This window comes from Dicentrarchus labrax, unplaced genomic scaffold (assembly GCF_905237075.1).
Source record: "Dicentrarchus labrax unplaced genomic scaffold, dlabrax2021, whole genome shotgun sequence".
Taxonomy (NCBI): Eukaryota; Metazoa; Chordata; class Actinopteri; family Moronidae; genus Dicentrarchus; species Dicentrarchus labrax.
In genome coordinates this window covers 7399345-7423072 of record NW_026136707.1, presented here as the reverse complement: position 1 = coordinate 7423072, position 23728 = coordinate 7399345, and the positions used below count along the sequence as shown (strand labels likewise).

General features: G+C 38.7%; 2 protein-coding genes across 2 annotated transcripts; both read left to right on the top strand.

The window, feature by feature from the left end:
• The first annotated feature begins 4604 nt into the window (after positions 1-4604).
• csf3r (colony stimulating factor 3 receptor (granulocyte)) lies at positions 4605-14641 on the top strand. Its single transcript, XM_051406929.1, has 17 exons — positions 4605-4769; positions 7236-7340; positions 8151-8225; positions 8406-8702; positions 9463-9595; positions 9739-9905; positions 10550-10719; positions 10840-10990; positions 11274-11356; positions 11474-11681; positions 11792-11980; positions 12200-12301; positions 12564-12710; positions 12787-12927; positions 13029-13125; positions 13206-13284; positions 13927-14641. Exons 3-17 carry the CDS (start codon positions 8162-8164, stop codon positions 14407-14409), a joined length of 2511 nt encoding a protein of 836 aa, XP_051262889.1. The 5' UTR covers positions 4605-4769; positions 7236-7340; positions 8151-8161; the 3' UTR covers positions 14410-14641.
• Positions 14642-15333: 692 nt separating this feature from the next.
• On the top strand, positions 15334-22590 carry mrps15 (mitochondrial ribosomal protein S15). Its single transcript, XM_051407148.1, has 8 exons — positions 15334-15583; positions 20461-20529; positions 20616-20691; positions 20834-20882; positions 21050-21134; positions 21240-21298; positions 21812-22003; positions 22292-22590. Exons 1-8 carry the CDS (start codon positions 15439-15441, stop codon positions 22376-22378), a joined length of 762 nt encoding a protein of 253 aa, XP_051263108.1. The 5' UTR covers positions 15334-15438; the 3' UTR covers positions 22379-22590.
• Positions 22591-23728: the final 1138 nt, after the last annotated feature.

The window sequence follows — 23728 nt, the reverse complement described above, 5'->3', positions numbered from 1 at the left end:
TAACAGGTATAATTTGTTGCTGAGCTATTGTGCGCACCAGGTCTGTACGTCACTGCCTATACCACTATTGATTGTGTGTGAGGTTTTGTCTGCAAACCAGACTGATCTTGCTTGTGAAGTGAGTGTGTATACCTGGCTGTAAATATATGCTTTTTATCATGTCTGCCTACAGAGAGCATTTATGCTTGCCTAGAAAATGTGCAAATATTGAGGCAGTGTTTATTCCTTTTACAACCCCTGAACAATGGCTACTTTTGTGCAGTTTGAACAAAACAAATGAAAAGAATTAACAGTGCCAAAGTAGCTCTGTAGTCAATTGAGCAGCTGTACTAGGCACATTTAGAAATGAGCAGCAGTAAGTAATAAGTAACACTGTAGACCACACAAACTCAGGCCACACCAACAGTCACAGACCTCAGGTTCCTGTTGGTTGTTTTAGTTTATCATTGAATACAGTTTTAAGTTGGCTGGTTTCACAGGCTGGCACTCCGTGTGTGCTGGCATCCCCCAACAGCATTCAACAAAACGGTCCACAGACCAGTTTAGGTTTAATGTCCGTCGGATCATTGTCCACAGTCCAACACACAGTAAAAGTTTATAGAGCCTGCAGAGAAAGACGTACCACTCTACTAAGTCAGTGGAGCTTACACTGCTGATGTTGTTGGCTTTCGGCTACAAAGTATTCTCAAAAATTGTCTGAATGTAAAGACTATTATTATGGTTATAAAGGTAATCTGTGTAAAAACAGTCACATGCATAGTTTATTAATGCAGCCTAATTAAAAGAGAGACCAAAATACCAAGCATGACTTAATTTGTATAAATAAATTTGACTACCAACAAAACGATAAATACTTAATAAATACATCAATCTAAGTCAAACATACATAAAATAAATTATAAAAAAATACGAACAAATTATTAATTAGGATGGTAAATGTACACAACTTACAATTCCTGGCATCACAGAACAGGTACCCTTTTTTGGCAAGTACAAGTCAACATTGGCTCTAATTTGGAGAGCATTTAGTTCCCCCAATACAACAAAGGTGGTCTTTGTGAGTGTAAATATTATGTATACCACTGTACATTGTAGTTCTATTCTTCCAACATAACCGAGCTGTTAGAATGGCTGTTTGCAAATGCGTACCCATGGGTTCAAGCTCAGAACAACCCTGACTGCCTTGTTCTGAGAGCTAGGAAAGTGAAAGCTTTTGTCACTTTGAAAATCTGTTGTGTGCTTTGACAAATATTAGTGGTAATTTTCACCGTCTGTTGATGTCAAAATGTATCAGTGTGTATCAGAAGTATAGTAAGCTGCCACAGTGTGGTGAAGCCCAGTTTGTTTTCTCTTTTCTGACATTAAAAGACAGCAACTGAGACCCCCACAGTCAACAACAGTAGAGGCCTTTTAAATACCTGTTTAACAAAACTGCTTTTCCTTCCTCCAGCCTGGGAGGTGGGACCATACAAGGGATCCAGAGATAAAGCTGATAGGTCATTGAATTATTAAAATATTTTTGTCACACATAGTTCAGACCTTTCTCTTCTCTTTTTTTTCTTCTTCTTGTGAAATACTGCATACTGTCACTTCTTCAGGCCACTCAAGATAGTTTAAATTAATTACCCCATAATGGAAAAATTCTGCAAAACTACCAACCAAAAATAACGTGATGAAAGCTGACATTATTTATTTTGAAGGCTCACGTGTCAAAACAGTTGTGAATCACGGCTCTTTTTCAGTGCAGCAAAATCTAACCTTGCAAAAAGCTGGAATGCGTTTCACACATATGCTTATTCTACTTTTCCTGCCTCGCAGAACAAATCCAACCACAGTTTTATCAAAGCTCTGCCATCTCCTCAGTGTGTTACGCTACACATGTTGTAACACACACCTCTTTTAAAGCAACCTTCATTGTCTTCCTTTACACAATCCCAGAAAATGGTAGTTAATAAGAACGTGTATTTGAGCTTGTGTGTTTTTGTGTGTGTGGGTTTCATAATGTGTGTGTTTCCTCCGCGTCTTGTTGTCCCACACAAGGCTTTCAGTGAGCCCACTATAGCCTGCCAGCACAACTGACCTGTGGTAAGGGGGAAATCAATAGTCAATTCCATTTTGCAGCCAGCGTGTGACAGGTACTAGATAGGAGTGGATTGGGTGCATGTAAGGAGCAGGAGCGTGAGTCAGAGCTTGTTTGACCCCCTCTCTCTCTCTCTCTCTCTCTCTCTCTCTCTCTCTCTCTCTCTCTCTCTCTCTCTCAGTGCCACTGTCTCACTCAACCAACCATCGTGGCGGAAACAGCAGTGAAGTGCAAGGGGCCACGCTCCTTGGTGTGCAGCAACTCAGCTTAGGGTATGTAATCACATTAAGCATCATATAGTGTGAATGTTGAATATGACAGATGACTGTGATTATAACTGAATCAGAATCAATACTATATGCCAAATACCAGAAACACACAAGGAATCTAACTAAACTGATTTGTGTGAATGAAATACATATAGCAGGACTTTGTTCTGTACATATGCAAACAGCATCCATTCAGATGTTGTGATTGTAACAGCGATGATAGGAACAGAAAGTAAAGCACATGCACCTTCCACATTGCCACTTTTCAGGACATATGGTCTCTCCATCTGGGCGTTTTGATAATTTGGACAGCTAGTACAGCACATATCTGCACTGTCGCTGCAGAACACACACAGTTTGAGTTGAAGGAGTCCGTATGAATTCAGTCAGCTGGTCACCACTTTGCTCCAGACTGCAACAACTATTCAGTAGATTGCTGCGGTGAACCCCCTGACTTTTCCTTCAGTGCCACCATTAGGTTGACATTTTTTGGTTTTCAGTGAAATATCACAACTACTATTGGATGGATTTCCTTGAAAAGGCTAACCCGTTTTCTTGTCAAAGTACCATTCCAGGATCAAGATTCCACTTTCACACTCACTTTAGTTTACTGTGTAACTGAGTAATATAATAAATAAAAGCATTTTAAATGCCATTAAAATTTGTTGATGCGATGGCCCAATTTTCCCAACAAAGGTTATTCACCTTATAATGTACTAAACTATTGTACATTCAAAAGTAAAAGCAAGCAGGTCTTCCGTCAGTAGTTAGCTGTGAGGCAGGTATTGAGTATGAATGAGCACATAAATATCTGATTAATTGCACTAAGGGTTATGGGGCTGATTGAAGAACACTTGTAGAACAAAAAACATAGACGTAATGTGTAATTTTCTTTACTATTAAACCCTAAGTACAGTATATTGTTTTTGACTCATAGGGTTGAGTGGAGTAGTAGGACGTCATTGTTTCAACAGAAGGCACTGGGCCTAACATATTCTTAGATTTTCTTAATGTAAGCATCCATGATTAGCAGAGACCGTGATTACAGCGGTTGTGATTGCAGTTAACTACTGTAATTCTCTGTATTATAGTAGATAGATATGAGAGGATATTTCCAGCAGTGACTAATCTGGGGTTAGTCACATCTCTAATGTGAATAAGAATCTGAAGAGGAGACAGCATTCTATTAAGTACAGTACAAGAGCCGTAATCAAACCTAGCAAAGCTTCATCGGTTCAACTTAGCTTCAGGGGCCTCAGCTAATTTTACTGCTCACTGAAACGTAGCATGTAATACCCAGTGGATGGAGAACACTTCGTTCATTACTGCTGATTAGGAAAAAAAGATCAAGCAAAATATGTCAACACATGATAACCAGTTAATGTATTTTTAATTAGTGCCTGCTTTTCTTTCCTCCTGTTGATTCCTATTCAAAAACCTACCACTGCGTGTGTTTAATTCCTCCTCCAGCGTCCTCTTGATTAACAGTTAGCTTCCATTATGTTTTTGAGGGCGACGGAGTGACCGAGCAGGGATGCAGCTGTTAGATTAAAAGTTGAGTGGGTGAGCTCACTGGCTCGCCAGGCGCACCGTTTGAAATGAGGCCTCAGCCAGAGAATCATTTTACAATTTAATAAGCTAATAAACGTGATATGGCAAGTAGTTTCAAGTGCCCTTGGGGGGTCAAGGCACAGTTTACAATCCCATTTAAGAGCTTGTTCTATTACCATGCTGACAAAGGCTTGGACAGGCTCAGAGAGGGAGATGACTGCGATTTGAGGCAGCCTCGGTGATACAGCAGATCTGCTACTTCAGAGGTCACACTCAGCACAGAGGGGTCAGCCTGAACCAGACTTATTGCACGCTTTAAGACAGCTCCCTGGAGTCACATTGTAGGGCATTTGACAGCCGCCATATTAACACCTTGTGGGAAAAGACCATCAAATAAAGTTGAAATACGTCCATACGCTCATACAAGCAAAGGCCAGACACCTCAACTGTTCAGAGATTGATATTTAATTGCTTCAAACTGAGGTGTGATGACTGTTCTTATTACTCCATCAGCAAGGTAATATATTGTCACAATAAATAAATATCTCCTGTAAAGAATTATTAAATTTGTTCCAGATTTGATTATTTTGATCTGAACTGCTCACCTCCTTTCTTTCGGGAATTTAAAAACACTACTTTTCTCCCCATAACTGGGCCCCATCAGTCATGTGTTTCTTCCTGGAAAAAAGTGAAGTTTCACAAATTCAAAACAAGGATGTTGCTGCTGCTGCTGCTGGTGGTGGTGCTGCTTGGCTAACACACACATATGTCTTCCAATCTGAGCTGCTTTGAGCCACGCTGTTTCATCTAGTGTTATCAGGGCTGATGAGAGCCTCTCGTCTTTCTGGGTCTGCTGCAGCTGTTGTGTGGTGAGTGGCAAACCTCTCTGATGGCTCTCCTTTATCTTCACATCAAGCGATTTGCTGGTCCTTTTATTTTGATACTTGTGCCAGATTGAAAAAGGAAACTTCATCAAAACTTGTTTCTGAGCAACACCGGTTCAGGCCAGAGAGTTGCATCCTGATCCAACTTACGGACCGATCAACTTAATTTAATTTAAAACATTTACATATTCAGATGTTTTTTGGCTGCTCTGTATTGTACTTGTGCCATTTATCGTCCTTTGTAGTTTCCTGTCTAATAATGCCAGTGCATTTTTTAACAAGCATGAAACACTACAAATGTACAGGATCTTCAAATATTTAAGATTTAAAGATGAATTTTAAGAGAAGATAATCCTTTTAAAGTAAATGTACTTGAAGTTTAATTATTCCTTCATGTTTAAAATAATACTTTAAGATCTGAGATTTTTATTTTTATGCACATACAATCATTTTGTGAGTTTTCTCAGCTGTTTTGTCATTGTGACATTCTTCGAAATGGCGACAGTGCCGCTGTGAAAGAAGTGTTAAGCTATGGAAAACATGTTTATGTTCTGGTCATCCATTAAAAAAGGATGTGAAACCGATTGCTTCCCTCCTTTTTGGCTTTTTGGACTTTTACAACTGCTGACACTGTAGTTCACTGTGTCTGAGTTTGAAGGAACTGTTGTATGATTAGTACATATCCAAAGACTAAAATAAATAACTTTCTTGAACACATTTTAAATGTCAGTGCTTAGTGTGAGAAATAAGAACAAAAAGGGGAAATAATGGCAAGTTTGTCATTGCACTCTATATGTCAAGGATATTGCCAAATCCTGAAAGTGGGCGTTTGGCAACCCCCAACAGCAACGGGAAAGGAAACATACGGTGGCTATAGCAAAATGTTTCTCTACACAGTGACATGACTCACTGAGACACACACATTAATCCAGACATGTTTTCATCGATACATGAAGAACATAATTTACCAATATGCTGAAAATAGCCATTTCTTTCTATACTGTCTTTATTTTAAGCATATCAAATTGTGTTTGTTGACAAATACACTCCAATTTAATAACATATCTCCTCTCTCCTCCTCTCTCCCTCTATTTCTCTCAATTGCCTTTTGTCAGAGCCACAGGCAATTACCTTTTAGAAGTAAGCAGAAATTCTCAAACAGAAAGCAAAGGGGAAATGGAGGCCTTTATGCACACGGCTGATAAGAAACAGGGAGAAATTCCCTCTCTCTCACTTCGCTTTAACGCAGACTTCACCAAATAGTAGGTTATTGTGGACTGAGGGCAACAATCTAACTGGGAGTCTGAGTGATAGTTACAAATTATTAAAGTAATACCCCCTTGTCTTACGAGGTTGTTTGCAATTTGACAGTCCAGACATACATTTTTTGCCCAAAGGTAAAGAGTTGTTCTAGACCAGAAATACTTGGAAGTAGAATTAATGGAAATCTAAGAACAAATTAACTCAGTTTGTTCCTTTCACCTTTGAGTAAGTTGAAGTCTATTTTGAACATGTAGATGTTGCTAACGTGTTTTGGCCTGAGGAACAATAGACTTGGAATCAGACCAAGACTGAGTGTTACAAGACCAAAGGAAGTTTCTCAATGCTGTGGTCTAAGTTACTGGCTGTGTGCGTGTGTTTATATGCGTGTGTATTTCACATGCGTGGGTGTGTGTAACTATGTCATTAATCAGTACCACTATCAGATGGGAGCTTTTCTCCCTTCTGAGTCCTCAGTGGCATGTGATAATTACTATTAAAATTATTAGGTCAACTTTGTAATAAACTGATAATCTTATCCACTGTAATGAATGAGCAAATTTCATATTAAATAAATAACAAATGAATGGCACTTAAAAAGTTGAAATTGACACATTTTACCAGCTATCTTCCTGTTAATCAGCCCCAACTAAATAATACTAATACCGTAATAAACTTTTTTTATATAGCACTTTTCAAAACAAAGTTACAAAGTGCTTTACAAGACAAAATAAAAGACAACCAATGATGAAAATAAAAACAATTTAAAATTGCACAGCATTGAGAGGAGGAGGAGGAGGTACATATGAGTAAGATAAGTAAACCAAACACTGGCTCTAGATAGGGCCGCTTGCATTTTTCGAAAGGTTGGGAAAGGCAGGGTGAAGCGAGAGAATCTGTAACTACACCGCTAGACGTAATTAATTCCTCCACACTGGGCTTTTAAAACATTGATTAAGAGAATGCCTTTTTTATGTTTTAAATGTATATGTGAAATACATTGTGGCTAAACTACATTTAAACCACATTTGTATTACACATGAAATGGTGTTTCACGTGTGATAAATTCAAGTGCTTTTTTTATTAGGAAAAAATTTTTTTATCAATTAACTGACTAATTCATCTAATCAATGAAACTAGTTGTTTCAGCATCATCCCAAACTAAACTGCTCTGTCTTTTCTTCCATACAGCACAGGGAAACAGAGAAATGCTGTGAAGGCATGTCTGTGCCTTGTTGGTGTTGCTTTGTGAGCCAGCCAGTATTTTGAATTCTAACCTTTCATGGTTGTGTAATGGTGAGTATTTCAAGAACACATTCCTCAAAATTCATTTTCATAACACATGCGCTTGTAACGTGAGGTTCCAACTCATCTCGTATTGAATTTAAGAAGCAGGTTGTTGACTTAATATCAGAAGTGTAATATGCTGGAGAAGTGCTCCCATCTGCTTAGCTTACAAGCTCTTCTACTCATTATACATGACCAGTCAGCTATGGAGCGCATGCCTAACAAGGCTGGTTACCTTCTAACAACTGGCAATTACAATCCTGTGTGCTCAGAAAAGTTTCTATCTCTCTAATAGAATGACATATGAGGAGAGATACACTGTGTACTGACAGCGTTATTCCGTCTACAGAGAATTTAAATTTCATTTTGTAACAGCTAGCAGAGCTTTAAATGTCACATCCTCTGTGCAATCACATTACATAAATGTGTAGCCAAGCTGTCATGGATTTTTACGTTCACGAGTCACATGAGTGTATAGCGTTTGTTCTGCATGTGCTCTGCAAACGCCTGACAGAGACAGCACTGCAGACTTTTCTCCACTATTGTATTGTGAAGCTGTGTCTACTTTAGCTGTCTTTTTATATTGAAATATTATGCATTATGGAGATCACATCCTTGCTCACATCAGCCCGCCATACCAAACACTCTAAACACCTCGCTGATGATGTATTTTGAAGAGACAGACATTATCACTCTCAATAGCTCACCTCACACAATGCAACATGTTGCTCAGAAAGAGTGGCAATTCAAATATTGTTTTGATAGGGCATGAAAATTTGTATTTCAAGAATAATGCATTTCATTTTGGCTGCCTAACAGGTTTTATCATCATGATATCCACATGGACGTCAGTGATTGTCATGCTGGTGGCATTCGTGAATGGAGCCAGAAATGGTGAGTGTTGCTCTCACAATAAAATTGCAAATCTAAATGGAAACCAGCTGTTAAGAAGACAATTGTTGTAACACATTTCCCTTCCTTTGCCTTGGAGATTCTTTCCAAACTGAATATAATAATTTGTAAAAGACGATTCTCTTCTACATGCCACATTTAAATGAATTTTCTCATTGTTAGAGGATGGCATACAGCCGTGTGCAGAGGTCCAAACGTCCAGCTCAGCTGTGCCTTTGGGGTCACCTGTCACAGCCACGTGTGTCATCACAGATGCCTGCCCTCTGGTCATTGGACAAGCTGTCCATATAGTGTGGATGCTCGGAGATCGGTTTCTCCCCAGCAGCTCTGTGTCCAATGAGAGCGGCAGGGTTTCCGAGGTTGTCATACAGAGCTTCAATCACACCAGGGAGTTCCTCACCTGCTGTGTACAGGCCTCTCCTGTTCAAGTAGTAGGAGGAGTGGAGATCAGAGCCGGATGTAAGAATGATTTCAACATCTTCTGCATGTTTGTCCATTAATAATCAAATTAACTTGCCTAGTCCACAGGTTAATGTCCCACCAGTGAATATCAAAACAGAAAAAAATGAATGATGAAAGAGGAAGTTTAAATGTGTTGGGTTGAGCTCAACATAGAAAATAAAAAATAAAAATGTAATATTTAATTAACATAAAAGGTGCTAGTAACTTTTTTTGTCCACAATCTAATAGATCTGGCACATTTGAATGGGTAGTGGATACATGTTTTAGAGGTTTACAGCTAAAGCAGCAAAGATTGTATCAGAAGGTTAAAGCATTAAATAAAAAAGAAGCTGAACTTTTTATTTTATAAACTGTCTTTGCCAAGATAATAAAACTCAATATTAATTGATAATATAACAAAAATATATTATCATTATTACATTTATTTATTTTTTGTCATGGTCCAAGCACAAAAAACATTCATGAAGAGATTTAAATTACATATTTAGCAAGGTACTTTCCATCTAGAGTACAAACACAACTACTAATTACACAGTTACTACAAATACAAACACTAAATGCATCTGAACATATGTACAAATTTCAATCATACACCCTATATAGATACTCATTCACATGATGCATAGATCCTGGTCCAGTGTAACTTTAGTTACATTGAACTCCAGTGGTAAAATGTGTATGTAGAAAGTGGATGAAAACATTGTTCCTTAACAGTTTCATAAAAATTACTTTCTTTACCTTGTTGTTTCATCTACAGATCCACCAGAAGCGCCACAAAACCTCAGCTGTCAGACAAACCTCACCACCCCTATCACCCTGACCTGTAGCTGGGACCCTGGGCAGCAGGAAACCCACCTGCTCACAAAGTACACCCTCCACACCGAGATATGGTAATCTGCCTTTAAAAGCCATCTACCAATAACGTACTGAAATGGTTACCAGAAAGCAAACAACATTTTGGTGCCAGGAATGTTCAAATACGTCTTTGAGGTTACATAACTGTGTTTCCCACATTGTAATTTCCTCATTTCAGGGATTTAAACCAGAACCACACTTACAAGGTGCCACCAGGAATTCACCGCTATACCATCCCTCGCGCTGACTTTGTCCTGTTCTCAGAAATGAAAATATATGTGAAGGCAAAGAATGAACTTGCAGAAGCAACCTCAGTACCAATTATTTTGGAACCCACCAGTGCTGGTAAGAAATATAGAAAACATGCATTTATTGCATGTTTTCTTTGATTGTATTGCTTGTGGGCAATCAGTAACCTCTACCATTAGCTGGTATTTGATTAAATTATTACATTGCACTGAACAATCCTTATAGGACCAGAGTGTAGGATTTAGTGGCATCTAGCAGCATACTTGCAGATTACACCCTCGCCTTACTCTCTGATTCCAAGCATGTAGGAGAAACTATGGTGGCAATGATACAGGAGTGCAACGTTAGATGCTCCTCTTATTATACCCTTCTATTTATCTTTCATAATCTAATGTAGCCACACTTTCTCCCTCTTATGTATTGCCATTACAATTGAGTGAACAAAGTTAAAGAGGGTTTACTGCTGCTGTCCTTATCACTTTCCAGATGTTGAGAAGCGTCTTGAGGATTCAGGAAATACCTTTAGACCAGCTCTAAATGTTGTTAAACGACCTTTTGAACATTTTAGAGATACCCGGGTATTTATTATTCGGGAAAACTGCTGCTTAGCTCTGTGACCCAAATGTAATTGTAATACATGAAAGGCACAAACCAGAGTTTTTCTGCACCGATTAGAAAACTGAGTGCAGTATGGAAAAGATGTATTACATCTATATTACATCAGAGCTGTTTTATTTCAGCTAAGTTCGACCCACCAACAATTCTGAGGGTTCAAGCAGTGCCTAAAAAGTATGGCTGCCTGAAGCTGAGCTGGATCCTATCTCAGCACCAGGCCTGGATGCATAACCTCCGTCTGAGCCTGGAAGTTCGTCTTGAGACCGCTGAACGCCGCCAATTGATTGAACAACTAGTGAGTACACTTCATTCTAGCGTCAATATAAACCGAAAACTATTATTAATGTAACCAGTTCATAATGTGTGTGTCTGGAGTCATATCTGTATGGTTTGTGTGCTCTTGGACATATGTTAGATACCGGTGAGGCAGGTTAGACCAGCCAGACCTGTGGACCTGTGTCGTCTCTTCCATGGGACTCAGTATCTCGCTCAGATTAGAGTCAGATACCTGCAGAGCCCCTGGAGTGAATGGAGCAGCAGCCAGTCCGGAGTCACCTTGGAAAGTGGTAGGGCTTAGATCAATTCAGAGTGACACAATCAGTCACTCTAACATTTTCCAATCTATTGCCTTTTCTTCCACGTCCCGGTCTTTTCAATATATGCTAATGTCATGTTCTACATCTCCTATTGCTTTGCTCTATAGCACAGGCTGAATTGATGTATTGAGTGCTGCCGCGCACTCTGGCAGTGAATCCATAGAGCTGTCTTGTATAGAAAAGTTTTATTTTTTAAAGAGAAGTGCAGGCTTTTGACAAGCCGCTAACCTGACAGCCGTCTCTTTCTTTTCAGCTCCCACTGGACGCCTAGACTGGTGGATGAAGGTATCAGGGGACGATATGCACAAACAACTCAACATACACTTGTTTTGGAAGGTACACACATCACATACGTTGCTTGACACCTGTCACAAACTGATGTATTTTCTGTTCTAGCTCTGGTTGAGTGTGTGAGGCCTGCCTTTAAAATATCTTCTCACTTTTTTTCTTTAGCCATCAAAACAATTTCGTGCCAACAGCCAGAATGTGTCATACATTGTCTCGGTGCAAAAACTGCCAGGTGAAAAGGGAAAGTTGTGCTCTACAATGGGGAATTACTGTACTTTCAAGCTTCCCAGGAAAGCAAAGAAGGTGTATCTGAGCGCCTTAAATGCAGCAGGGAAATCCAACCCCACTGAAGTTCGGATTTATCTACCTAAAGGTAAAATCGACATCCTTAAACTTGCTTTAACTGGTTTCGAAAATTGCTCCGGCATGATACAGCTTCATACATTTTTCTCACAACGTGTACGATATGTTTTGTGTCTGTAGATCATACAGTGATTTCAGACATCTCAGTCATTCCTCATGATGACAGATCCCTACTGGTCCAGTGGAGAAGCCTGGTTTCTCCCAGTCCCACTGGTTTTGTGGTGGAATGGAGGCCTTTGTTAAAAACAGACCTGTCTCTCACACAGTTTGAAATAACTGACAGAAACCAGACAAGTCTTGTTATAACAGGTATGTTTTATAGTATTTGTATTGCCGGGTTTTTAGATCCATGTCTCCTTCTGATTTTACTCACCTTTTTATTTAGTTTTCCTAATCTGATCTTCATCCTTTACCACGAAAATTCACTCTTATGCAAGGTCTTCTTTTTCCTCTGCACGACCTGCCTGTATACACTGTTAGGAGCTTATGGGCGCTGATACAGTCTAACCTCTTCACTCTCATCAATAGGCAGCTTTGAGCCCTACAAGCCCTATGGGATCTCTGTGTATCCTAGGTTTAAGGATGGGATAGGCCTTCCTCAGACTGTTAATGCCTACTTGAGACAAAAGGGTAAGTCACCAAAGACACAAAGAGGATCACACAAAGAGCAGGCAGAGGTGTGAGAGTCGGGCTGCCTTAACTTTGAAGAAGTGGGAAAAGAGTTTGCCACATAAGTAAAAATATATGTATTTTCTGCAATCTATCAGATACATGATGGAATATTGCCCTCTTGTGGATAGGCATATTTTTGCTGGCTTAATGGATTCAAATTATGAGCACAGTAGCTCTCTATAGTAATACTGATCACTCATGATGATATTTCCTTTTAAAGCTCCATACATGGTTCCAAAAATACGAATTAAGAAGACCTGGCAGTCACGCATTGAGCTTACCTGGGATGAAATACCATTAGACCAAAGGAACGGAATTATCCAGAGCTACAAAGTCTTCTACTGGAATGAGAAGGGACTCATTAACGGTGGGTTAAGGACCTTAATTTCACTGTTCTATAATATTCTTGTCATGTACTTGATGCTATCTGATTTTTCCTTCAGCTGTGAATGCTGACCTGGAAGAGAGGAGGGTGGTCCTCAAAGACCTCAACACTGGGCCTCTGTATGAGGCGTACATGATGGTTAGCACGTTTGGTGGAAGCCTGAATGGGTCAACAATTCATTTTAATATTGAGCCCTTTGGTTGGTATCATTGTTTGGCTTTCTAGAAACATGACAGATCAAGAAAGTGTGTATTCCCCCAGCAGATATTTCATTCAAAATATATATTTCTCTCTTCTTAGATGTGGTTACTGTTGTGTTGATTGTGACTGCGTCTGGAGTTGGACTGTCATTGTTGATTATCTTCATTTTCACGACTTGTTTCTCCAACCACAGAAGGTGAGATCATTGCCACACTGTCTTAAGCTGTGAAGCTGTAATGTGATTTATTCTTAATACCTTTTTACTTTGTTTTGCAGGCTGAAGGGGCATTTCTGGCCAGCTGTTCCAGATCCGGCTAACAGCAGCATCAAGAGATGGACATCAGAATCAACACAGGTGCGGAAAATTAACCTGGCCAAGATAAAATACTTTTATGCCATAACCTCCTCAAGGTTAAAGCCACAATAATCAATATTTTTATATTAACAATGGATCAGTTCAAAGTGATGAGCCCACAGAGAATTCTCACCAACTCTGCAGTTCCACTCTGCACTATAGCACAATGCAGCTTTTTCCAGTTTTGGTACAGTCTCAGTTCTCTCCTCAACCTAATGTCCAGCAGCAGCAGGTAGCTGTTTTCAGCGAAAAAGGCTATGATAAATCTTCTGTGCACTACCTTCCCAACACCAAATAGCAGACAGACAACGTTAGCAGCAATCTGGTGGACATGGTGGAGAATTCAGCAGCAAAAGACGCAGATATTTGGAGTTGGAGAACAAAACAGAGCAAGAAGGAGAGGGAATATTGGACTCACTAATTGGAATTTTTAGGTGGACAGAAACACAACTCCAAATTAATTATAATGTTGATCCATGTCTGCTGTAGGTGTACAACTGTTTGCTAACACGTTACTACCTTTATATGTCAGTGTTTACAGGTCAAAATGTAACTTCAACTAACATATATATGACAAACAACAGGCCCTATTGTCATTTACTAAATAAAGAAATTGATGGCTAAATTATTTTCCTTTTGCAGGATACCAATCTTGCTTCGGACAGTGAGGACCCCAATCCAATATACCTGTCCCACCTCAGCTTCCTGGACCTACCTGGGAAACTAAGTAAACAGGACGATGACCTGTGGTTGAGCAGTGCAGAGGACACCAGTGACCTGGGAGAATCCATTTGTGGTTCACCATTCATCCCTGGCTACTCTGGTTCAAACTGCGACTCTGTTCCTTACGCTACTGTGATCTTCTCCAGTCCACGCAACAGCACTACAGATAAAGCTCCTCATGTCTACCTGCGTTCTGAGTCCACACAGCCCCTCTTGGAGACCGAAGAATCCTTCAGTCCGAAGTGCTATCAAAATATGGCAACTGAGGGGTTGTCCAGAGAGCAATGTTTTTTTGGAAAGTGCCATGATTGCGTACCCGAAGAAAAAGCCGACTCAGACATTCTTTGGGATGACTTTCCTTTTCTACGAGCATTAGCCATGAATGATACGCAAAATGACTAAAAGTACTTTGCTGATTATAAGAGTAACCGCTTTGTAAGATGTAGATCTGAGTTTGTGTAATGAGCCAATTGACATAAGTTTGATCCAGCATAACACACAGCTGTAAATGCATGCAAGATTTAATCCTAAAATCACTCTGATATTTAATGATTATGATGTTGATTCTTTGTCTGTGCACTCTGTAGATACTTCCCTTCTTTGCAAAATAAACTTTTTTACTGAAGAAAAAAAATGATATTGTTGAAATGATTGAGTTGTCATGTGATCTGAAATGCACTACAATTTCTACAGAAAACAGACAGCGTAAATAAAATCATCACTCCACAAAACAGCCTGGGGTGATTTCAGGTAAGCAGTACTCAAAAATAAGACACTTGATTTCATGACTAGATACTCAGACATTTCAGTGTAACTACTTTAAACATCCATTCAGTTGTATAGGATGGAGGAGGTAGATATTAAACTGTGAAGGGGGATTAAAATGTATTTAGAAACTGAATATGTGTTTGATTAAAATACCACAAGACTTGTTAAAGCATTTTCCCTTCATATTACTCTTCTTTTTTATTATATTGTATTTTATTCTATGTCTTCTCCTATTACTCTCTGTCATTTGCCATTAATTTGGTATAGTATCCGTTCATATTTATATATTTAACCAAGTCATTATTAACTATAAATTGACAAATCATTACTCATCCCACTCAACCCGAAACTCCATTGTCTTTTACAACCAAAACCACTCTATGAAGAAAAAAAAACTTCCTGTTACACAAGTTAAATATTCAGATTTTGTTATTTAGCAAAATAATGCTCCAACTCTCGGCTTCCTGTTGTTTATGTCTCCTTGTATTTGACCTATCGATGTGTTCTGGGATTGTTAGGGCTAGCCTAGAAAAACATCCCCCCCCATCCTCACTCGGCTAGTTTGGTCTAGTCAAAAATGGCGTGCCTCATGTAGGGGTCGAGCGTGGTTAACTGTCCCATTTTCCTCTCTTTAAACCAGTTATTGTGCACCTTGTTACGACCATGTTCGCAAACATAGCTCTGCGAACTGTCCTGAAATCGTCCGCGACGGTGTTGCGAGAGAGCGGCGCTGTGTGCTCCGCGCTGTCCGCGAACACCAGGACGTACAGCTCGGCTTTACTGTCGGGAGGACGCAGAGTCAGCTGTGGTGAGTGGAGGAGGAACACGACGACAACAGACCAGAGTGGAACTCATAAAACACCTGGTTGAATTTCAGTGTTAGTTCATTAACAACGCGTCTGTCAGCAGAGCATCGTGAGTTCGCTCACAGTAACAGCAGTGGGCACTGTTGACTGAGAGCTGCAGTGGTTTCACTTTATTATTATTATTATTATTATTATTATTATTATTATTATTATTAATTTGGTAGTGTGGCTATTGTGGGGCAAATTCTGTTTCTGTACCCAGCTTGAACTGGTAACGTTAGTGAACTGAAAATGTAACAACAACGACTTTTAGACAGAACTCATACAATCATTTTGTCCTCTGCCTCTTTCCGTAGTTTCAGGACCGCTTTATCTTTCTCATCTGAAAAACACTTTGTTTCTAATTTTGATTACTTAATAACCTTCAGTATTTTTCCTGTTTGACAGCTGAGGGTTGGCAGTGTTGGTCGGAAGTTTGTCTCGAAAATGAGATGCTGCATCTTACGGAAGCCCTAAAGGGCCATGTAGTCATATTTCTATTTCCTCCGTTTCCCGTGATAACGAGTTAATTTTCTCGAGATAACGAAACTTTGTTTTCCAGTGATAACGAGTTGATTAATTCGAGATCTCGAGATAACGACTGTGATATGATAACTGCGGTCAACTTCAATTTACAGCGCATTCACTTCCGGTTTTCAAAATAAAGGCATTGAGAACAGTAAGCTATAAATCGAACCTACATTTAAAATAATTGCACCAATTTGGAGAAATTCAACAATAAAATTCCACCTTTGTACCTGCTTTTACTGTACCTCAAATATATGAAAATATGCCACTTGGAGATACAAATATGGAACTTCTGTTTTGGCATTTCTCCACATTGGTGCAGTAGAAATGCTTGATATTAAATATGTTTTTTATTCTTCATGGGCGCATGAAACACTTTAACGTAACATATTTTATTTTAAATGTAGGTTCGAATTATAGCTTACTGTTCTTAATACTTTTATTTTGAAAACCGGAAGTGATATATTGTGTGAATCTATATTTGAATATATTTAAAGTCAATTCAAACAAGGATAATAATGTTAATAATAAAACAATATATAATTACGATGATAAAAGTGCATTTGCAGTTTAGTGTTTAACAAGCGAGCATACAAAATTAAACAGCTGTACTGTTTTGAATAATAAAATAATAGCTTGTGATTGGAGTACTTACATTCACACTTAGTTGCCTGTTTGTTTTGTACACCTAGGCAAAAGTAAGGGTAACATTTAGTCTGCCTTCACTTATATCAGTGAAAATATTAGAAACACCTCTACAGATCATCCACTACGAGTCAACAACACCACAAACTACAAACTAAGGTCTTTCAATATTACCATAAAATTGAATAGACCCCTTGTCTGCCTTCACTATTTAGACTTGGACTTAGACAGACTTTATTTTTTTATATTTTTTTATTTACGTTACAATGGCACATAGCACTATGTCTGTGCACCGAGCTAAACACACTTCCAATGAAAGCTGAAGGTAGCAGTTGGCCTATGAGGTTTTTTACTCATAGCAACTGGAAAACAATATTGGACAACCAGTTCAATGATAGTGAAAAAATATGTCCCATAAACAAGTTAGTTAGAGATTTACACTAAAGGTATTATAGAAATGTATTAGCACAGTCTGTCATTCTCCCCCAATGCAAGGAAGAAACACAAGTATGATTGGTGAAAGATTAACATGAAGTCCCTGGACACAGTAATTAATCCTGTCTTACACAGTCCATAATAGAAGAAGACAATGAGTCAACTTCATTGTTAGATCTACAATCATACACAGTACAATGTCTAGTGAAATGTGTCCTCTGCGTTTAACCCATCCTAAGTTCTAGGAGCAGTGGGCAACTCTGGACCCAGGCCAGTGACTGGAGAAATGAACCTAACACCGTATGTTTTTTGATTGACGATTAACTGTTAGCCCAACAATAAATCAAATAACTTAAAAATTGTATTTGCAACAAATTAGGCTCAGACAGCTAGTATGATTATTACAGAAAAACTAAATGAACAAATTACAAATCAGCAGTTGTCAAACAGGCCCATTCTAATATGATATAATGAAAATAAATATTGTTAATCCAATATAACCTGTCGCTGAGCAGGTTTCCACTTCTATAAACTTTATTAAGTGGATGTGGATGATAGTGATGGGCGTTCATGCTCTTTTTAGTACCACTTCTGGCTTTTATCAGCCACATTTAGCAGTGTTTTTACCTATTATTTGTATGTGTGCACATATATACTTAGTCTTATCATTTCCAGAGTACTATCATTTTACAGTATACTTGGTATAAAAGCTTAAATCATGTAAAAACATCAAACACTATTACACCTGTAGTAAATCTATTTTCATTGAACTATTTGTATGTTGCTAACTGGCGCAAGTCTTGCCATTTTTGGGTCTCAGGGTTATTACAGAAGGGAAACTGGATTGTATTCAAAAAACAAAATGGTTTACTTAAAGGAGCCGACTCATTCGAGGATGATACAGCATTGTGTATGTCTTTGTCTGCTCAGTCGAATGCGCCATCTCATTATCTTTATTATGATCATACCTAGAGCATCTAGCTATGCTTTCATTTCCCTCTCACATCTAATAGAATGTGTTAACTATTTTTCACTGTGTTGCGTCCTATTTTTAGCTCATTGACAGCCACAGACGTACTAAACATTAATTAACAAACCCGCCTAGGAGACCAGTTCTCCTCAACTCAGTGACAAATGCTGGGAAATCATGAATCGCATGTCAATGGATAGTTATTAACCCAACATCATATTTAATTTAGTTTACAGTAGAGATACCACCATTATTAGATTACTTGTCAGCCATTAAATTAAACATCAACTCTTTTGACAATCGCTTTGAGTAAGGGAAAAAAAAAATCTTTTAATTTCATCTTCTTAAATGTGAATATTTTCTGGTTTCTTTACTCTTCTGTGACAGTAAATTGAACATTTTTGGGTTAAGAACAAAATAAGACATTTGAGGAAGTCGTTTTGTACTTTGGGAAACACTGATCAACATTTTAAACCATTTTCTGACATTTTATTAGACCAAACCACTTATCGACTAATCAAGAAAAGAATCGACAAATGACTCAACAATGAAAATAAGCATTATTTGCCAACCCTATTATACTGTTGCTTGTCTGAGGAAAATAAAATTGACTGTCTATAGACTGCATAAAATATTGACATAGTCTCTGTGGCATCAACCATAGGTTTCTGAAGAGCCAGTGTGCAGCTCAGTGTGCTCGGCTCTGACCGTCGTGATCTTGGCAGTGCCTTGCGTAACTCTGCCGCCTCCCGACTAATCCAAAAATTGGGCAAAGACGTGGAGTTGAGGCATGCAGAATGAAATCTGAACATGTCACTAAAAGCGTGCACATCCTTAATTATGCATAACTTTAAGCCTTAACATACCAGTATAATGTACAAGTTATAAAACAATGTAACCCAGTTGTTATGAATTTATTTATTTATTTAACATGGGGGGGCCTATGGAGATCGACTCAGTTTTGCAGCCAACCTCAAGTGAGGAACTGCAGAGTTTTGCAGTTCCCTGTTGGCTTAATTTCTTGCAGCCACAGAGGTTGCTGCTTGGTACTGTCTCACAGAAATGTAATCACTGGAAATATAAGAAGTAAAAAAGTAGCTTTTGAGGAAGCGACATCACTGGTGTTTTGATGATATTGATATTGAAAACCACCATCCTCTCATCTTCTGATAGGTGCATGGTTGTGTTTTATCTTGGTGGGGGACAGCCATGTTATCCAAATTATCTTAGTTGTGCTCTTCAAATCATGCAGCTTAAACTCGAGGATCGGTTGCATCATCATCCTGTAACTTTCTTCTCACAGAACAGAATAGAGATGTTTCACATGCAGCATCCCATTCGTGCTAAGTAAAATGCTGCAAATAAAAATGTCTGGTGTTGGGTTTGTTCCCTAGCACAAATGTTTCTTTGCATGCAAGAGTAACGCAAAGTGAAAGGAGCGCTCAGACCTTACTTCTAATCAGAATAAAGTAGTACAACATTAGCACTGGCCACTACCCAAATGCTGCTGAAGTGGCGGAAAGATTTGCTTCTCTCAACAGCAAAATAAAAAAATAAAAAAGTTATCTATTGACATTCACAACGAGTAGGACCACCATTATCTTTTATTACAGCTATATCTTACAATAATGTCAAATTTAGAATAGTGTCAGATTGCTTGAGGGTGTGTAGGAGGTGGATATTCTACAAAGGGCATTATCAGTATGAAATATAGGCTTCTGAGGTCTGGTTCTTTAAATAGCCTATAGCCTAATAGCCAATATCTATTTTATCTTCTGAGCTATTATACAGCCACAGAAGGCACTCATTGGACTTCATAAAAAGATGGAAGTCATAATCATTACAAATTAACCACTTTATGTTCATGTAAAAAAATGGTTTCATCTTTCGCTTTCTTTGAATACAGAGCTATATTGGTGTAAACGTTTTGTGCTCCTTCTAATGCGTCTTTGTGGGTAAGAGATTTCCTGTGGAAGCCACGACATACAAACTCTCTTTGTAAAGTCCACAACATGCATTTTTGGTTGAAACTGTGTCACAAGTCTTGGTTTAGTTCTTCTGTGACTTGTGACTTTATGTGAAGGTTCCATACATTCATCAACTCTGAGACAGTTTGCTGTGTCAGGCAAATCATTTTTCCCTTTGTCTTACAACATTAGATCACAGCTATGATAGCTAAGATAAGTTATTCTTTCTTTTGGTGTTTCCATAATTCTGTCCACTCACTAGACATTTATATTATCTTTTCCTCTCTCTCCTCAGTTGCAGGAAGCTTTGCTGTTTCACCACCAGTGAGACATTATGCTCGGGGTGCAAAGAAAAGGAAGACAAGTATGTAATGAGGCTACACTGTGACCAAACCATGTCTTGGCATTTTTGAAATCTTGCTTTTCATCCAAACACTTTGTGTCTTTCAGCCCCCGAGGGCCTGTTCAGTGACCTTTCTCCAACAATGCTGAAGGTGGATTATACAGCTGTACCCCTCGCTCAAACGTAAACATGCGTATATACCGTACCTTATCTTAAAGTACTTATCAAATAGGATTTATGTTCTCAATTCATTACAAACCTGCATCTGTGTATTTATTAGGTTATCAATCTACTCTTCTAACACTAGTGTATTTTATGTTAATAGGACTGATGATCTCGTCAAAAGGCTTCTTTCGTTGGAGTTGGCGAGTCATGTGAGTTCTTATGTCCCCACAGATCGCCTTGTCATGTTTTACTCTGCTTTCTTGTTTTCCAGTATTTTTGATGATAATTATGGTGTTACTTGAAATTTACTCTGACATGAATTTCAGAATGTCAAGTAATAAACAGGCAGTGTAACACTCTGTGTGCATGTCCTCAGAGTGACAAGCTAAAGCTGAAAACAGAACAGATGATCGAAAAAGTCCAGCGGGACAAGAATGACCGCAGCTCAGTGGAAGTTCAGGGTGAGTTGTCTTTTTGCAATCTTGTACATGGTGTTTTGAACAAAATACTAAGCTGGGATATAGTGTATTTTAACTGTATGCCCCCCCCCATGTATTTTCCTTCAGTGGCTATGTTGACTGCAAGAATCCGAAACTATCAGGAGCATTTGCAAAAACATCACAAGGTGAGTAAAGGAAGTAGAAACAGCATCATTTTTCAGCCTTGCAAGCTAAACAGGAAGGCTTGTTCTTCGGTCAGGTGTTGTATACAAGTCTTAAATGACATATCATATCATAGGGCAGTTGACTTGCACCACTAGAACTTTGATGAATACGTCTCTCCACATTTCCTCTCTGCCTTCCTCTGGTGTGAGGGCTGTGTGTTCTACAGGATATCCTGTGTACTCCCCCACATGAAATAAGAACATGCGTAGCACAGTCACGGTTGGAAATTTCCACGTCATACGTCATACATCATACATCATACGTCGAACATTTTTGTTCAAATTGAGAGATGGGGAGTAGAGGTTGCAAATGATGCACTGTGTCTCTGTTGCGTTTGCAATTAAGTATCTCCTCATAAGCTGATTGATGTTTGAACTGGGCTTCCAACGATGTCCTCATTTCCTCCCATTTGAGCCTGTTTGAATCACATTTGTAGTCTAACCCCCATTCTTTTATGTTTTATTTCATTCCAGGACATAGCTAACAAAAGACGGATGCTCATGGCCATTGACCGAAGGAAAAAGCTTTTGAAAAACCTCAGGTTGGTTCGCTACGATGCCTTTGAGAAAGTGTGCGAGCAGCTGGGCATCACCTACACCTTCCCTCCAGAGTACTACAGACGGGTCACTCGTCGCTGGCTCGCCAAGAAGGCCTTCTGCCTTAAGGTATCAAACAAATGACCCCATTATTCTGTTTACACCTATATTTTCTACTTGTGATAATGTATGCTGTCTTTTTTTATTGGAAGTGGATAATAGTGGTATCAATTGGAGATTCATATCTAAAGACCTTAAACCTTTTATGAGACTTTACTCCACACTAGTGAAGCAATAGTGCATGTTGTTTTTGAGAGCATTACTCAAGCTTTCTGTGGGCCGTTGTGGGCACTATGTAACACGTTCAAGGTGTGATTTTACAGCTCCACTGACACTTGATCATGTGTCTCTTCTCAGGTCTTCAAGGCAGTGCAGAAGCAGAAAGCAGAGCAGAAGATGAGTTCAGCCTCCACAAACACCAAGGCAGCCGAGACAAAAGCTTAGAACCAGTCAAGACAATATACTGTATAATACAACACTTGATTCTAAATGCTTGTCTTAACCAACAACTTTTACACCTTCAGGTGTAAATATGTGGCATGTGAATAAATAGTTGTTTTTTTTCCTTTTTCATGTGCAGTCATACAATATTATTTTCTTTTGCTTTCAAGTTGATGTCAGATTTTAAAGAAAATAAAATGTCCCAGAAAGTTGTATTCAAATGTGTTTTGTGTTTAAGATGTATCTGCACAAAACAAGTGAGGCAGCCACTGCTATCACTTCTGCAAGGTATTAACTAAAGTCAGAAACTCAAATGACCTGATAATTAGGAAATGTTTGGCAGTTTGGGTACACAAAATAGCTAAACTGCTGAATTGTCCACTATAGGCTACAACTTAAAGGACTCAACACTACAACAACTACATTGTACTACTCCTAATAAAACATAAGTCAGAGCAAGTGATTGCATAACGTGAAATTAGTCACAATATTAGTACTCTTTCTTTTATTTTCTGCAGGCCTTGTGCAGAGCAGCACTCTTCCGTATCTGTAAGAGCATCTGTGATATTACAACATGATTAAGCACTGTTTGATTGACTTGAGGTGAAGTGTTCGTGGAGAAAAGGCTTTTAAATAGTCATAACAGGAGTTGGAAACTATAATCTGTAATCTATAATCTATAAATAATAATCTGTACAATATGATGAATCCACTATAAGATTGCTGCAGTAAATAAAACATTTGAGAATTATTTTTGAGCTTGTACAGCATGCTGGTTGCTGCATTATAGTTCAATGTGTTTCTTATTTTTGTCAAATAAAACATCTCCTCAAATTGTGACCCTAACCCCGTAATCATTTAATTTCATATCCAATATTCTGAATAAAACAGAATTTCATATACTGCTTTTGAGAGCATCATCCTGTGAATTTACATTATAATATATATTAAAGTTATTTCACACCTGATTCTCCGAATGGAAACATTACGCCCTGTGTGAATATAACGGGGACATCCATATGAACATTTGGGTTCACATAATCAGAAAGGAAGTGTGCCGATATGTGTAGCTTTGTACAGGTTCAATACTTCACAAACATCCCTTCTCTTACAAACTGCAGTTATGGCATAGTATGACAAGATTCTGACAACTGTGTGAATTCTCATTAACTGCTGATCTAATGTGAGATTGGAGAACCATTTAAATAGAAGCCTTCACCTCCTAACAGTCTATAGATGTTTGTGATTGCACCCACTATCGCCCTCAAAGCACAGTAGGACCAATTCTCGTTAATAGTCTGAGTTTGTCAGTGAATCACCACAGATCTTTGTCATCATCAGAACAGCAGTTTG

Excerpts from the sequence above, each read along its gene's own strand:
- csf3r (XM_051406929.1), top strand. The coding sequence starts at position 8,162 with ATGATATCCACATGGACGTCAGTGATTGTCATGCTGGTGGCATTCGTG. Across the intron at positions 8,226-8,405 it reads CGTGAATGGAGCCAGAAATG|AGGATGGCATACAGCCGTGT; the intron begins GTGAGTGTTGCT and ends TCTCATTGTTAG. Across the intron at positions 11,682-11,791 it reads TCGGATTTATCTACCTAAAG|ATCATACAGTGATTTCAGAC; the intron begins GTAAAATCGACA and ends TTGTGTCTGTAG.
- mrps15 (XM_051407148.1), top strand. The coding sequence starts at position 15,439 with ATGTTCGCAAACATAGCTCTGCGAACTGTCCTGAAATCGTCCGCGACG. Across the intron at positions 21,135-21,239 it reads CAGCTCAGTGGAAGTTCAGG|TGGCTATGTTGACTGCAAGA; the intron begins GTGAGTTGTCTT and ends ATTTTCCTTCAG. Across the intron at positions 22,004-22,291 it reads AGAAGGCCTTCTGCCTTAAG|GTCTTCAAGGCAGTGCAGAA; the intron begins GTATCAAACAAA and ends GTCTCTTCTCAG.